Below are 15,192 nucleotides of genomic sequence, written 5' to 3' on the forward strand. Positions count from 1 at the left end.
CGGCTGGCCTGTTGCTCGGCAGTGCAGAGACATTGAGCCACCGCTGCTCAGGTTTATTGTGGATGGGAAAGATTGGGCGGCTATTAGCGGAAGGCACATATCCGTCATTTCCCTGAAAGGAATTTCTCGAACATGTTGCCCTTTGAATTCTGGAGGGTCAAAGCAAAACAAAGACTGTGGCTCCATGAAGCGGATGTGTGTTTTGTTAGTGTTGATCCAGCGGATGACACAGTCACATCGGATGGGATTACTGTGTATGCTGACTTCCTGCAGCTTGGGCAATGATTCCACCACACCGCTGTACAGGGCACTTAGTGCATTGGAATTAAGCATCAATGTCTCTAGTTGGGGAGCTCTGTAGAAGGCGTTGGGATGGATGTACGAGAGCTTTGGGTTGTTTGTGGCTTCAATCTTTGTCAACTCTGGCAAATTATCCAGCGCCAAGCAGTCAATAGAAACCAACTCTGCCATGTTATTGATGCCCAATTCCTTTAAATGCAACATGTTTCTGAAATCCCCTTGCTGGATCCTCTCAATGGGATTTTTATTCAAATCCAAGAATTTGAGATTGGGCACTCGCTGTAGTGCTGCCGTGGGAACACTGAGCAGTCTGTTGTCATAAAACGAAATGCTTTCCAAGTTGTTGAGGCCAATCAGAGTGCCTTCCCCCAGCTGGGATAGTTCCATTCCAGCTAGGACCAGGCTGCGCAGGTTGCTCAAGGGTTGGAAGCTCAGCTCTCCGAGGTGGGAGATGGGATTTTCTCCAATGGTGAGAATCTCCAAGCGCGGTGTAGCCTTAAACCAACTGCTCTTGATGGCAGTCAGCTGGTTGGAGTTAAGGTGTAGTCTGTGGAGATAGTCAAGGCCTGTGAACGCTCCTGATGCAATGCTGGAGATATGGTTATGGTTGACGTAAAGTTCTTGGAGGTTGCTGAGACCAAGCAAGCAGCTGCCAGGTAGTTGTGTCAGTCTGTTTTCCTCCAGGTGTAGGGACAGCAGCTGAAGCATGGTCCCCAGGTTAATGTCATGGATGGCTACAAAACTGTTTTGGGATAAGTCAATCTCTGTCAGGTTGGTCAAGTAGTCTAGTTTGTTCTCGATGTTTGAAATGTTATTACTCTGCAGCAGTAACACCTGTGTGTCAGTGGGGAAGGTATGTGGCATTGCTGCCAGGTTGACATCATTACAGTCTGTTGTTGCAGCTTCCATGTAACTGGATCTGGGTGTGAACCAAGGCCTGGTTTCACACACACATAGTTGTGGACAGTCCATACTTCTCCCAACAATCTGCATTATTGTGCTGACCACCAGCCCCACAACATAGTTAGCATTGAATAATGCATCCTTCATCTTGAATGTGGTCCGTTAAAGATTCAGTAATGACTGGCGTTCAGTGTGTGTTACTGCCCGCTGCACGGGGGTGTTGCAGTCTCATCTAATCCCAGTGACCTCGCAATCACTTCATCCAGCGATGCCATGCACACTCAGTGTGTGGAAACAGCTCAACCAACGCTCTCTGAAGTCAAACTGATAAACCACCAAATCCTAGCAATTTGGGGGAGGTTATGCACACCATTTATATTCCCATGGTAGACAAAAATGCTGGAGAAACTCAGCGGGTGAGGCAGCATCGATTACCGTTCGATCTTCTTCAACATCCTTTGAAATGAGCGGAATTGCCTACAAAAAAGCACATGTATTCTCGTCAGACAGAATAGAGTCACGTGTTCACACTTGTTCGTCTATATTCATGCACGTATATTGTACACCAGGGTTTCAAGGAAGGCTGGCACATAAAGGTGAATCCTAATGAGCATTGCATGCCCAATGAATTACATCTCATTCTGAAACATTCACACGTTCATTATTCAGCAGGTACACTTACAATGTTGCACTAACGTTGTAGAACATTGTAGACATAGAGGACTATAGAAGCTGTTTACACAGCAAGTGACAGAGTGCTGGAGTAACTCAGCGGGTCAGGCAGCATCTGTGGAGAACATGGATAGGTGACGTTTTACAGAGTGCTGGAGTAACTCAGCGGGTCAGGCAGCATCTGTGGAGAACATGGATAGGTGAGGTTTCACAGAGTGCTGGAGTAACTCAGCGGGTCAGGCAGCATCTGTGGAGAACATGGATAGGTGACTTTTGGGGTCAGGATCTATCTGGAGTCTGAAGCACTTTTGTGAAAAATTGTAGCTGGTATTTGGTTTCTAGAGTCCCTTATCGATCATGTTTTTTGTAATGCCTGTTGGAATAGTCAATATTGTTGAATAGTTGCAGTGGATCATGAAACACATCAATGTACAGTCTCCCAGGGGACAATCCATCTAAAACGATCCTATTGCTAAATAATGTAAGAATAAAGTGTCATGTTCCAGGCATCTGTCCATACTGTACATCATTGTGTATCATACATTTAGCAAGGGATTTCTGTTTCTGTCAACTATTGACATTTGCCAAAACACACTTTATGCTGTCAAGACATGTTAACAAAATATAGAGACATGGTTCTGAAGTACAGAATATTTTATAGAACACAGGTTGGAAAATCAGATTTCTGTTTCAAATGAGAAGGAGCAAAAACATGAACAAATGAGGGGTAAACTCTTTATCAGAACTGCAAGTTGAGCATGTTTTATAGAGGCGTGGACAAGAGGAACAGGTGTAGTGATGGGGCGGTCATTGGTGGAATCAGCAACAAACATGCATGAAATCCTTGTCCAGACTTGTACCTCGATTGAACATCGGATGCATTCTGAACCAGGCAGATAGTCTGCTCCCTTGGCTCACCAGCGGAGCAGAGAGGAAACCAATCTCACGTTTGGTTCTGGCTCTTCAGAATGTCACACACAACTTGTCCTGATCAGTGCCCCAGAAAACCTTTCATTAATATATTAAAGATGATCCATCTGCACAGGGAGATACTTTTGCCAATTGTTCCATGGATGGATATGTAGCTTAGATGACCAGTACAATTTGTACAAAATGTTGAGTAACTCAGCGGAACAGGCAGCATCTCTGGAGAGAAGGAATGGGTGACATTTCGGGTCGAGACCCAACCTTCAGAGTCTGAAGAAGAGTCCTGACCCGAAACATCATCCACTCCTTTTCTCCAGAGATGCTGTCTGTCCCGCTGAGTTACTCCAGCATTTTTCGTCTATCTTTGGTGTAAACCAACATCTGCAGTTCCTTCCTACACATTACAATTTGTATATTTGTTTATTCCTGCGACTGCAAATGAGACTTTGGGAACTCAGTTTTAGTTGTTCCATACAAACCAATAGCTCAGGAGCCTTTTGCTTGCTTAAAAATTAATCTTTGTTGTTTTAATTAACCTGGTTCAAACATTGTGCTGCTCACATATTCCCTGGCAGTCACTGCCCTGTATTTGCTCCTGTGTTCAGATTCCCAGTTAGTTAGCTTGGGCTGGAGTAGAAACATAGAAACATAGAAATTAGGTGCAGGAGTAGGCCATTCGGCCCTTCGAGCCTGCACCGCCATTCAATATGATCATGGCTGATCATCCATCTCAGTATCCCGTACCTGCCTTCTCTCCATACCCTCTGATCCCCATAGCCACAAGGGCCACATCTAACTCCGTTTTAAATATAGCCAATGAACTGGCCTCGACTACCCTCTGCGGCAGAGAGTTCCAGAGATTCACCACTCTCTGTGTGAAAAAAGTTTTTCTCATCTCGGTTTTAAAGGATTTCCCCCTTATCCTTAAGCTGTGACCCCTTGTCCTGGACTTCCCCAACATCGGGAACAATCTCCCTGCATCTAGCCTGTCCAACCCCTTAAGAATTTTGTAAGTTTCTATAAGATCCCCTCTCAATCTCCTAAATTCTAGAGAGTATAAACCAAGTCTATCCAGTCTTTCTTCATAAGACAGTCCTGACATCCCAGGAATCAGCCTGGTGAACCTTCTCTGGACTCCCTCTATGGCATTAATGTCCTTCCTCAGATTTGGAGACCAAAACGCAATACTCCAGGTGTGGTCTCACCAAGACCCTGTACAACTGCAGTAGAACCTCCCTGCTCCTATACTCAAATCCTTTTGCAATGAAAGCCAACATACCATTCGCTTTCCATTCCATACCATTCGTGTGAGGAGAGGTATAACATTTCTCAAGGTGCTTTGCACAGAAATGGAGATTGAGCCATGAATTTCTGAGCGAGATTCAGTCAAAATGAGTAGCCATTACCCAGCTTCACTACATTCAGGCAATTCTACCAAAGCATCCATCCCTCTTCATCCCATCATTGTGGTGTGTTGTGGTGTGGAATATCATCCTTAAATGTTTGCAAGTTCACCTCTCCCATCTTTAAGCTGCTCCTTAATCTCACGTTTTGCCAATACATTTTCTGGCCAAGTATCTGATTTGGCTGAATAATATTTCTGTACCAATATACGTTATATTTGACAGGACCCGTGTGGTTTGACTATCACTGATACAGAGCAATGGGTGTTCTCTGTGTAAAGAGACCAGTTATTAAATGCTATATCCTGGGCCATGGTGTCGGGAAGCATTGGTCATCTGGATGAACAGCCACAGTGCTTTTACACAGAGCCTGTTCACAAATGCATTGTTCTGTGGGGAAGATACTAAGGATCTCTCTTGAGTGTAGTTATTCGTGAGCCTATTGTCTTGTAACCGCAGGGTGTGAGGAGAGGTATAACATTTCTCAAGGTGTTTTACACAGAAATGGAGATTGAGCCATGAATTTCTGAGCGAGATTCAGTCAAAATGACTGACCTTGAACTGTATCTTGACCAAGATGCAAAATATTTTTATGTTAAAGAGAGCAGAACAAAGTCACTGAAGGGTTTGTTGTTGAAGATGAATGGAGGGAGGGCAATGATATGTGAGCCTGCTCCACTGTGGGAGATTGTTAAAGGTAGTGGCGGACTGGCCAGGGTGTCAGCTTGTCCAATGGCAAGTGGGCCCCTGATGAAGTGGCAACCAATGTTTTTAGACCCAGCCCACCACTGGTTAAAGGTGAATGGAGGGAGGGCAGTGATATGTGAGCCTGCGCCACTGTGGGAGATTGGGAATCAGGCATTTTATATCCTTTGTTTGGACAACTAGACTGTTATGCAAATCAATGATGACAGAAGTAATGAGTAAATATAAATTTGATCTGGAACATAATGAGATAAAATGTGCTTGTTGCCTTTGGGAGAATGTACAAGCAGGAGCAAAACTCTAATCAGAAATGAGAAGACATAGAAACATAGAAATTATGTGCAGGAGTAGGCCATTCGGCCCTTCGAGCCTGCATCGCCATTCAATATGATCATGGCTGATCATCCAACTCAGTATCCTGTACCTGCCTTCTCTCCATACCACCTGATCCCTTTAGCCACAAGGGCCACATCTAACTCCCTCTTAAATATAGCCAATGAACTGGCCTCGACTACCCTCTGTGGCAGAGAGTTCCAGAGATTCACCACTCTCTGTGTGAAAAAAGTTCTTCTCATCTCAGTTTTAAAGGATTTCCCCCTTATCCTTAAGCTGTGACCCCTTGTCCTGGACTTCCCCAACATCGGGAACAATCTTCCTGCATCTAGCCTGTCCAACCCCTTAAGACATCTCCCGCTGGCTCAGAAGCTCCTGGAGATGATGTGGAGTTGCTGGGTACCAGGTGAAGCTGCTGCTGATCACTGCAGGGCAGTTTGAGTATCATCATCTTCAGCCGTGGATGACCTTACTTCCACAACAATGTGTGAGTGGGAATGTTCACTGATGTTTGCTTGATGTTTAATTCCACTCACTGCCCTACACTGAATGTCACTGCCCATGGACACTGCAAGACCCAGCAACATTCAGGCATGTGTCAATATACCCAACGAGAGAGATACAAGCCATCCACACCAGGCATTCAATGGCACTGCCACCATCCACATCCTGACCAGCCACCAGTGGCTAGAAACTAACTACAGTGGATCAGTTACTCTGGTGATTGGCCCACTGCTTCATATCACAAGGCCTCATCTACAAGGCACAGTTTAGCAGTCATGGAATCCTGTCCATTTGCAGACATGAGTGTGATGGCAACAGCTTTCTACAACAAAGCAAAGCAACGCACTGGCACCCAGCAGACAGTTTCACCACGCATTCCATGCACCATCAAAGCTGCACTGCAGTTGTGTCCAGCAATCCACAACCACAGTTGCTTCCTGACCCGCTGAGTTACTCCAGCACTGTGTGAAACGTCACCTATCCATGTTCTCCACAGATGCTGCCTGACCCACTGAGTTACTCCAGCACTGTGTGAAACGTCACCTATCCATGTTCTCCACAGATGCTGCCTGACCCGCTGAAGGAGTGTGGTGCTTCAGTAAGGCAGCCTGCATCTCCCACTGTAGGACACACAATGCTGGTCTTGCAGCAATGCCCCGATCCCTACACGATTCAACATGAATCTCTGTAACTAACTTCTGGGCACCGTGTTATAGGAAAGATGTTGTCAAGCTGGCAGCGGTACAGATAAGATTTACGAGGATGTTGTCAGGACTAGAGTGCCTGAGCTATAGGGAGAGGTTGAGCAGGCTGGGTCTATTCCTTGGAGGGGTGAACAAGCTGCCAGAGGAGGTAGTTGAGGCTGGGATTATCCCAATGTTTAAGAAACAGTCAGACAGGTACATGGATAGGACAGGTTTGGAGGGATATGGACCAATTGCGGGCAGGTGGGACATGTTGGCCGGTGTGGGCAAGTTGGGCTGAAGGGCCTGTTTCTGCACTGTATCACTCTATGACTAGTGTAGATGGGACATGTTGGCCAGTGTGGGCAGGTTGGGCTGAAGGGCCTGTTTCTGCACTGTATAACTCTATGACTAGTGTAGGTGGGATATGTTGGCCGGTGTGGGCAAGTTGGGCTGAAGGGCCAGTTTCCGCACTGTATCAATGACCGTTTTACAGCCACATTCACACCCAGTCACGGTCCGTTGCTTCACATGTTGAGCCATCATCGCTTGCTGCCAATTCCCATTGTTAGAGCCTTGTTGTGGTTGCTAGGCAACAGTCAAGCAACCTGCAGTAATGTGTCACTGAGCTAATAATTGTAGAATAAATTGGTGTTTTTCAATGCCAGTTCTGCTGTACTTCAGTAACATCTAGACATTCAACAATAAGGTCACAGTGTATCTGTGGGCTAACTCTGTCTGCCTGACAAGTCCATATCATCAGAAAATATGGTATTGGGACTGAAACATTTTTCTTTAATCCATTGTCAATGTGCAACGAGTGTGGACAATGTGCAGATGTTTTATTCTGTATTGCACGGTGGAACCAGGACCCACTACACACTGGCGTTTGCAAGACTGGCAGTTCAGGCCGTTAGTCAGTGACTGCTTGGTCACGTAGCAGATTTATACCTTGGTTATGAATCCAATTGTAACTGTGTGGAGTGAAAAGGCAAGAAAATCAAAACACTAAAAATAATCAAAGCAAAAGCAAACTAAAATGGCAATATGATTTTTTCATGTGTTATTGAATCAGTAAACGGATAAACCTGTTGCAAACGGAAAGTTGAAAACTGTAACCCAGGTGAAACCATAAATGGGATTGTCACACAAACAATGGATTTATTTCAACTGTTCCACCTCACCTGATCTTCAGACAGTTACCTTTCTCTTCTTCAGTCTGAAGAAGGGTCTCGACCCGAAACATCACCCATTCCTTCTCTCCAGAATGCTGCCTGTCCCGCTGAGTTACTCCAGCATTGTGTGTCTATCTTCAGACAGTTACATTTCTCTCCCCACAGCTTCCCCTGGTGTTCTGCTGTTGCAGATGTACCAGGCAGGAGTAATTACATAGAATATAGAACAGTACAGCACAGGATAAGGCCCTTCAGCCCACCTTGCCCATGCCGACCTAGACACCCTATCTATGCTAAATCTGCCTGCCTGCGTTTGGCTCATATCTCTGTAAACCTTGTCTACCCGTGTGCCTGTCCATGTGTACTGCAGTGCAGGGTCATTTAGACATGGAACACCAAGGTTATGTCTCTGGTGAGTGCGGAGATTATGGGCAGAAGGCAATGAGGTGGGGTGAATGGAAGCGAGCAGTTATGTGGGTTGCCTTCAGTGTCCCAAGATGGCAGGAAGAGCAAAAATATAACTACACTTTCAGGTGCGTAAGCTGTCAATATGAAGGCTGGTTGGTCTTCAGGCAAGGACAACAATCTGCTCCAAATCTGTTTGTCACTGATGTTGAGGCAGCAAACGTTTAGACTGTTTTACCATCAGCGATTTAATCATAGATTAAATAGAAAAGAACCTAAACATGCAGTCAGACTTGGGTGAGAGGGACTGGAAAAGTTGGACACTGAATACTTTAAAAACAAAAATAATGTTGAGCAAATTGAGATTGAATGCCCATGAATCCGCTGACAAAGTAATTGCAGTTATTACTTGTAGTTATGACATCCAGAGTGTTTGCTTTCTCCTTCATGATGTGGAAATGGCCATGCCATTATGTACAAGAAACTATTTGGCCAAAGAGCGGCTGATAAAACACTTTCGGCATTATATTGTTTTAAAATAAATGTCTTCCTTGAGCACAATTTTCACACTCTCTTTAATTTGAACTTCAGCTTGAAATATACAAGATTGAAGAGTGTAATCTGCTCGACATGCCTCATGATGCACTGCACACCAGCCCCTTTACACACTTACTGGAATGTCTCCCATTCCATCGTTTGGTACTGTGCTGTGGCCAGTGATGTACCCAGTGATGTACCCAGTGATGTACCCAGTGATGTACCCAGTGATGTACCCAGTGATGTACCCAGTGATGTACCCAGTGATGTACCCAGTGGTGTACCCAGTGATGTAGTGATGTACCCAGTGATGTACCCAGTGATGTTGTTAGTGATGTACCCAGTGATGTACCCAGTGATGTACCCAGTGATGTACCCAGTGATGTACCCAGTGATGTACCCAGTGATGTACCCAGTGATGTACCCAGTGATGTACCCAGTGATGTACCCAGTGATGTACCCAGTGATGTACCCAGTGATGTACCCAGTGATGTACCCAGTGATGTACCCAGTGATGTACCCAGTGATGTACCCAGTGATGTACCCAGTGATGTACCCAGTGATGTACCCAGTGATGTTGTAGTGATGTACCCAGTGATGTACCCAGTGGTGTACCCAGTGATGTACCCAGTGATGTACCCAATGGAATGTACCCAGTGATGGACCCAGTGATGTACCCAGTGATGTACCCAGTGATGTACCCAGTGATGTACCCAGTGATGTACCCAGTGATGTACCCAGTGATGTACCCAGTGATGTACCCAGTGATGTACCCAGTGACCCAGTGATGTACCCAGTGATGTTGTTAGTGGTGTACCCAGTGATGTACCCAGTGATGTACCCAGTGATGTACCCAGTGATGTACCCAGTGATGTACCCAGTGATGTACCCAGTGATGTACCCAGTGATGTACCCAGTGTGGCGTTACTGTCAAAGGATGCAGGGAGGCAGTTTCCCTCCAGCAAGCCTAGTACAACTTCTCGTCAGTCTAGAGTGTTCTACACTTGGTTTAAGGTATTCAGCAATAATTCTAAAAAGGCACAAATACATAATTGAAATAAATAGTTTGTAGATTTTATCTGAAAGCAAACTGGTTTGTAAACTGTGACTGACGTGACCACTGGTTGGTCAGTTACCACTGAACTCAGGGCCGGAGCTACCTTGCTCTCTCCCTCTCTATCATGTGGCAGGTGAGGACAGGTTGGAGCCCACTGCTGTGGCCAGTGTCGGGCAACTGTGTCAGGACGCTCTGATTTTGTTATATAAGCAAGATATTTTTATACCTCTTCAGGAAAGATAAGTGAAAATAATTGAGGCTGAACTTTGCACCTGATCTCTGATTCATAGTGGGAATTCATATTCCTTTCCTCACAAATGCTGAGCAGTGTTTCAAAGCTTTTTTTGGTTCAAGCCTTAAAATATAATGGTGGGAAAGACTGCAACTTAATTAGAATCCGTAGCCTCTTTAAAATAAACAGCCCCCCTTATGGATCCAGCCAATCTCGGTGTCACCAACTCCACATTAACCAGGGGTTTGCTTGTGAAATGCTGACAGATTAACCACGGGATGAAATGCTGATTACAGGGGCTGGCATGCAGCAAGGTAGCAGCTCTAAGCAGCCATCAGGGTAACCATGGCAACGTCATTGGACAGGGAGAAAACATTTCCTTTCTCGGGAAAGGTATGAAAACGGGCAAACTGAGAGTGAGATTGTGTGATGGCCTCACGCTCGCCAGATCTGCCTCACACCCAAAGATCAAAATGCTGGTGAGAGTTGTTAGTTTCCACGGATATGCTCACTTCCTGTTTGTACATCCATCTGTCTCCTGCAGGATTATTCAGTTTACTAGCGCTACAGTAGAAATGTCCCTCTGACACAGGGGGGGGTCGAATGCACATGAGTGTCCCTCAGAGATACATCGCAGCTCAAAACCAATCTTGCTGCCCACTGATGCATCCATGCAATGCATGCATTGTGGAGCTGCAGGATAAATGTGGACAGAGCAATGAGACGACATGACTCCATGACCTCTGACTGCATGACCCCTGACTCTCTGTCTCATGACTCTATGACCCTTGACTCTATGACACTCGACTCTATGACCCCTGACTCTATGACCCTTGACTGACCCATGACTCTATGACCCCTGACTCTCTGACCCTTGACTCTATGACACTCGACTCTATGACACTCGACTCTATGACCCTTGACTCTATGAACCCTGACTATGACCCTTGACCCTATGACCCCTGACCCTTGACTCTCACCCTTGACTCTCACCCATCACTCTATAACTCTTGACTCTATGACCCCTGACTCTGACCCCTGACTCTATGACCCTTGACTCGATGACCCCTGACTCAATGACCCCTGACTATCTCAAAATGTGTAGGAAGGAACTGCAGATGCTGGTTTAACAAAGTGTGTGGGAAGTATATTGTGCTGGAGCATTTGTTCTGTTTCCCCATCAACAGTTTGAGGAATGGTATTTACAATCAGTACAGCGCAATTAATAACATGCTAAATTATACTTGTATTCTGAATTATGTCTCAAGAAAGGTCTCGGCCCATTCCTTCTCTCCAGAGATGCTGCCTGTCCCGCTGAGTTACTCCAGTTTTTTGTGTCTACTGCAAAATTATACTTCCATTCTAAATGAAGCCAGAAATTCTCAATGGGTTGCCATAGAGGAATATTATTACGAGATGTTCCTTCAGGGATAATTTGACGATGCCAATGATTGTTTGGCCAGAGGGGAGGAAGTCTGAAGTTGCATGAATGCCTTCTCCTGGTGACATTTATATGAACAAGTTCAGTGGATTGAAAACCAATAGCCTGGGTAATTGTAGAGGCCAGCTTAGCAACCCTGGCTGTTCCCACTTCCAGTGTCTGTGCTCGGAATTATCAGCAAGGAGTGTTGCTGTCATGAGCTCTGCAGCTCTGCAGTAGAACGTACACAACCATGCATGGCTAGTACAAGACAACTGTCTCTTCATGGATGTCTTTTAGTTCCTTCAAACGTACTTTGTGACATTTTTTAAACGAAGCAAAAGATTGTAAGCGAAAGCTGCAGGAAGAGCCACAGGTCATTGTGGTGTAGCATGTGTTTAGTTTGTTGTCACATGTACTGAAGTACAATGAATAACCTTTGTTGTGTGCTGACTACTCACTCTGTGTATTCTAATGGAAGCAAGAGGAATCTCCAGACTCCATCACCCAATGTATCTTCCTCAACTACTAAATCATTTTCTGGTAAGATTGGTAAAGTTCTCAATATTCTGATAGACCCTGATTCACCAACACTGAATTACGCAGTTATATTTCAACAATGATCACACAAAATACTTTGGAAGGAAGGCAATTTCACAGAATGACTGGGTCGACTGTCAGAACCTTTCCCCAAATACTAGAGGGCATTGCTTCAAGGTGAGAGGGGCAAAGTTTAATTGTGGGGCAAGGCTTTCTACAGTGGGGGGGGGGGGGGGGGGGGGGGGGGGGGGGGGCAGATACAATAGTGGCATTGAAGAGGCATTTGGATCGGCACAGGGATATGCAGGGAATGATGAGATATGGGTCACGAGCAGGCAGAGGAGATCAGTTTAACTTGGCATTATGTTCAGCATGGGCACTGTGGGCCAAAGGGCCTGTTCCTGTGCTGTACTTTTCTGTGCATCAAACAAAGTGATAATTATATATGACAAGATGAGTTTAGTGGCCACCACATGTGGGGTGCAATGATTGGCCTTTGTCATCAGTAGCAGCCAGAGAACTTCCTGCCTCTACATGTGACAATGGCCATGTTGTGCAGTAATGATTGTTTGGTCATGTCGGGCTGTAATTTGGGCTGATGGTCAACCCTTGGGGAACATGAGGTGCAGAAGCTGCTACGTGTGGACAAGGAAGACCTCTGATGCTTCCTTGTGACAATAAACAGCATCTAATTATATTCATAATGATACAGTATAACTGTTACCTGGGGATATGGACAGTTGGTTTGCAAATAGCATGGTTGACATGATTAAAACAGGATCAAATTGGTTTGGGCTTTAGTTGCAAGATCAGTCTGTCATTCTGTGGCTGATGAGAATCATTACTGCACTGACTCACAATTGTTTCCTGGGTATATTATCCTGGAACTCCGTTGAAAGAGGCCAGCTTGTTTGCTGCTTAAAACCAGATTTCAATCGGATTAAGATGGGAGATGTTTAGATTTTGATTACTTTAGAGATAAAGTATGGAACCAGGCCCTTCAGCCCACTGTGTCAATGCTGACCACTGATCACCCATTCACCCTCGTTCTGGAGTTCTATGTTATCCCACTCCCTACACACTAGGGGCAATTTACAGAGGGCCGATTAACCTACAAACACGCACGTCTTTGCAAAGGGAGAAAACCAGAGCACCTGGAGGAAACCCACGTGGTCACAGAGAACATACAAACTCCACACAGACAGCACCCGAGGTCTCTGGTGCTGTGAGGCAGCAACTCTACCAGCTCACCACTTACAACATCCTTATAACATGTGTTAACATGTCTATCTGTTTCTGTTAGATTGATGAATTCTCTTGAGGAATTGGGGAATAATTTAGATGGTAATTTAGTGCATGGCCAGACTGTGTAGGAGATTAATTGAAGGACCAGTCCATCCATTTTACAGAATTGTTATCAGTGGTCCTGACAAGCTGCTACCTTGTCCACCTCTCCCTGAAACATTAGCCCGCTCTTTATTTACCTATGGGACCTCTCTGGGCAAATCGTTTCCCCCCAAACAATCATATCCTTTCCAAATGTCAGCCAGGGTTTAGCAAGTGTTATAGGGTTAGGGTTAACCCTAATGCGAAACAAGACAAAATAATGTGTTGATGTAAAAAATAACGTGTAAATAAACTGGTGAAAGATGCCACTATTCCCTACATAGAGGAGGAATCTCTTTAGTCAGAGGTTAGTTCATCTGTAGAACTCATTGCCCCAGAAGGCTGTGGAAGCCAAGTCAATGGATATTTTTAAGGCAGAGGTAGACAGATTCTTGAGTAGTACGGGTGTCAAGGGTTATGGGGAGAAGGCAGGAAAATGGGATTCGGAGGCAGAGATCAGCCATGATTGAATGGTGGATAGACTCAATGGGCGGAATGGCCTAATTCTACTCCTATAACTTGTGAATGTGAATATTCCAGTTATTAGGAAACGGCCCTCTGGTTAAGCTAGTGCTGACTGTGAGACTCTGGTTAAGCTAGTGCGGACTGTGTGAGACCTCTGGTTAAGCTAGTGCTGACTGTGAGACTCTGGTTAAGCTAGTGCGGACTGTGTGAGACCTCTAGTTAAGCTAGTGCTGACTGTGTGAGACCTCTAGTTAAGCTAGTGCTAGTGCTGACTGTGAGACCTCTAGTTAAGCTAGTGCTGACTGTGTGATACCTCTAGTTCAGCTAGTGCTGACTGTGAGACCTCTAGTTAAGCTAGTGCTGACTGTGAGACCACTGGTGTATCGGTCGGTTTCAGTGGTATCACTTGTTCTCACTAACAAGCACAATCTCCTGTGATGAGGATTCCTAAAACGACGTGTCAATGTAAGACTTGGAATGTAATATGAACTCGAGTGAAAATCTATATTCTTACAATTACAGAAACATTACTTTGTAAAGTCTGATGTAGTGGGGAGCAATGTGGGAGCTTTATTGAAACAGGCTGGTGGAAATTATTTAAATGAATACATTTGGCATTAAGCTGATGAGTTATGCAGTCTGATATCATGTGGTGTGTTTATTTCTATATAAATCCCGTTTCTGATCTTACAGTCGTGATTTAAAACAATTTATACAACAGCTGTTGATTTACTAGGAACAGCATCACAGGCTGTCTCTTTGAGGCTGTGCAAACAGTTCAAACAAGTGAGTTTTGTTACAAAACAAATGAATACATTTTAATCTTGCAAAGTCTGTAAGAAATGGTGGTGCAGTTTTGGGGCATTCTGTCACCTCTCCCATACACCTTAATAAAGTCTCCCATACTCCTCTCAGCCTCCCTGTTCATGTAAACAACCTCAGCCTAATCAGTCTTTCCTCCCAGCTGAAATTTCCAGTTTTAACATCCTTGTAAATCTCCAAACATGCATGGTTCACAAAGTGTTTAACAAGGAACTGCAGATGCTGGAAAATCGAAGGTAGACAGAAATGCCGGAGAAACTCAGTGGGTGCAGCAGCATCTATGGAGCAAAGGAAATAGGCAACGTTTCGGGCCGAAACCCTTCAGGGGGTTTCGGCCCGAAAAGTTGCCTATTTCCTTTGCTCCACAGATGCTGCTGCACCCGCTGAGTTTCTCCGGCATTTTTGTGTACCATGCATGGTTCACAATTCTAGAATGACCCCCTGTGGTGAAGTACATCCTCTCTACCTCGTTAATCACTTTATTGATCTTTCCTCCTACCTGTTAAGGATCTGCGGACACAGAAAGGAGGTGAGGAGGAACTTCCTAACTTTGCCTGTGGGCCCAGCATCAAAACTGGGTTTAGAAATCAACTTTCATGACCCAGAACTCTAGAACTACATGAAATTTTGCACAGATTTAGATAAAATATAATTGAGCAGGAAGTCATAACTCATCAATGCCAAAAGTTGCACATTAATTAATTAAACTAATGAGATCGAAAA

At 45.0% G+C, this 15,192-nt stretch overlaps 2 protein-coding genes across 2 annotated transcripts in view; one reads left to right on the forward strand and one right to left on the reverse strand.

Annotated features, from left to right (window-relative positions):
• The window catches only part of immp2l (inner mitochondrial membrane peptidase subunit 2), a 213,240-nt gene that overhangs the window by 104,889 nt on the left and 93,159 nt on the right, over nt 1-15,192 (forward strand). The gene's annotated exons all lie outside the window — the stretch shown is intronic.
• Nucleotides 1-15,192, reverse strand: part of lrrn3a (leucine rich repeat neuronal 3a) — a 29,780-nt gene that overhangs the window by 1,363 nt on the left and 13,225 nt on the right. The window contains exon 2 of the mRNA XM_055650013.1: nt 1-1,680. This exon is cut by the window's left edge and continues 1,363 nt beyond it. Coding sequence (XP_055505988.1) covers nt 1-1,350 — 1,350 coding nt within the window. The 5' untranslated portion in view covers nt 1,351-1,680. The remainder of the gene's footprint in view (nt 1,681-15,192) is intronic.

Source organism: Leucoraja erinacea, chromosome 19 (genome assembly GCF_028641065.1).
Source record: "Leucoraja erinacea ecotype New England chromosome 19, Leri_hhj_1, whole genome shotgun sequence".
In the NCBI taxonomy this organism is placed as follows: domain Eukaryota; kingdom Metazoa; phylum Chordata; class Chondrichthyes; order Rajiformes; family Rajidae; genus Leucoraja; species Leucoraja erinaceus.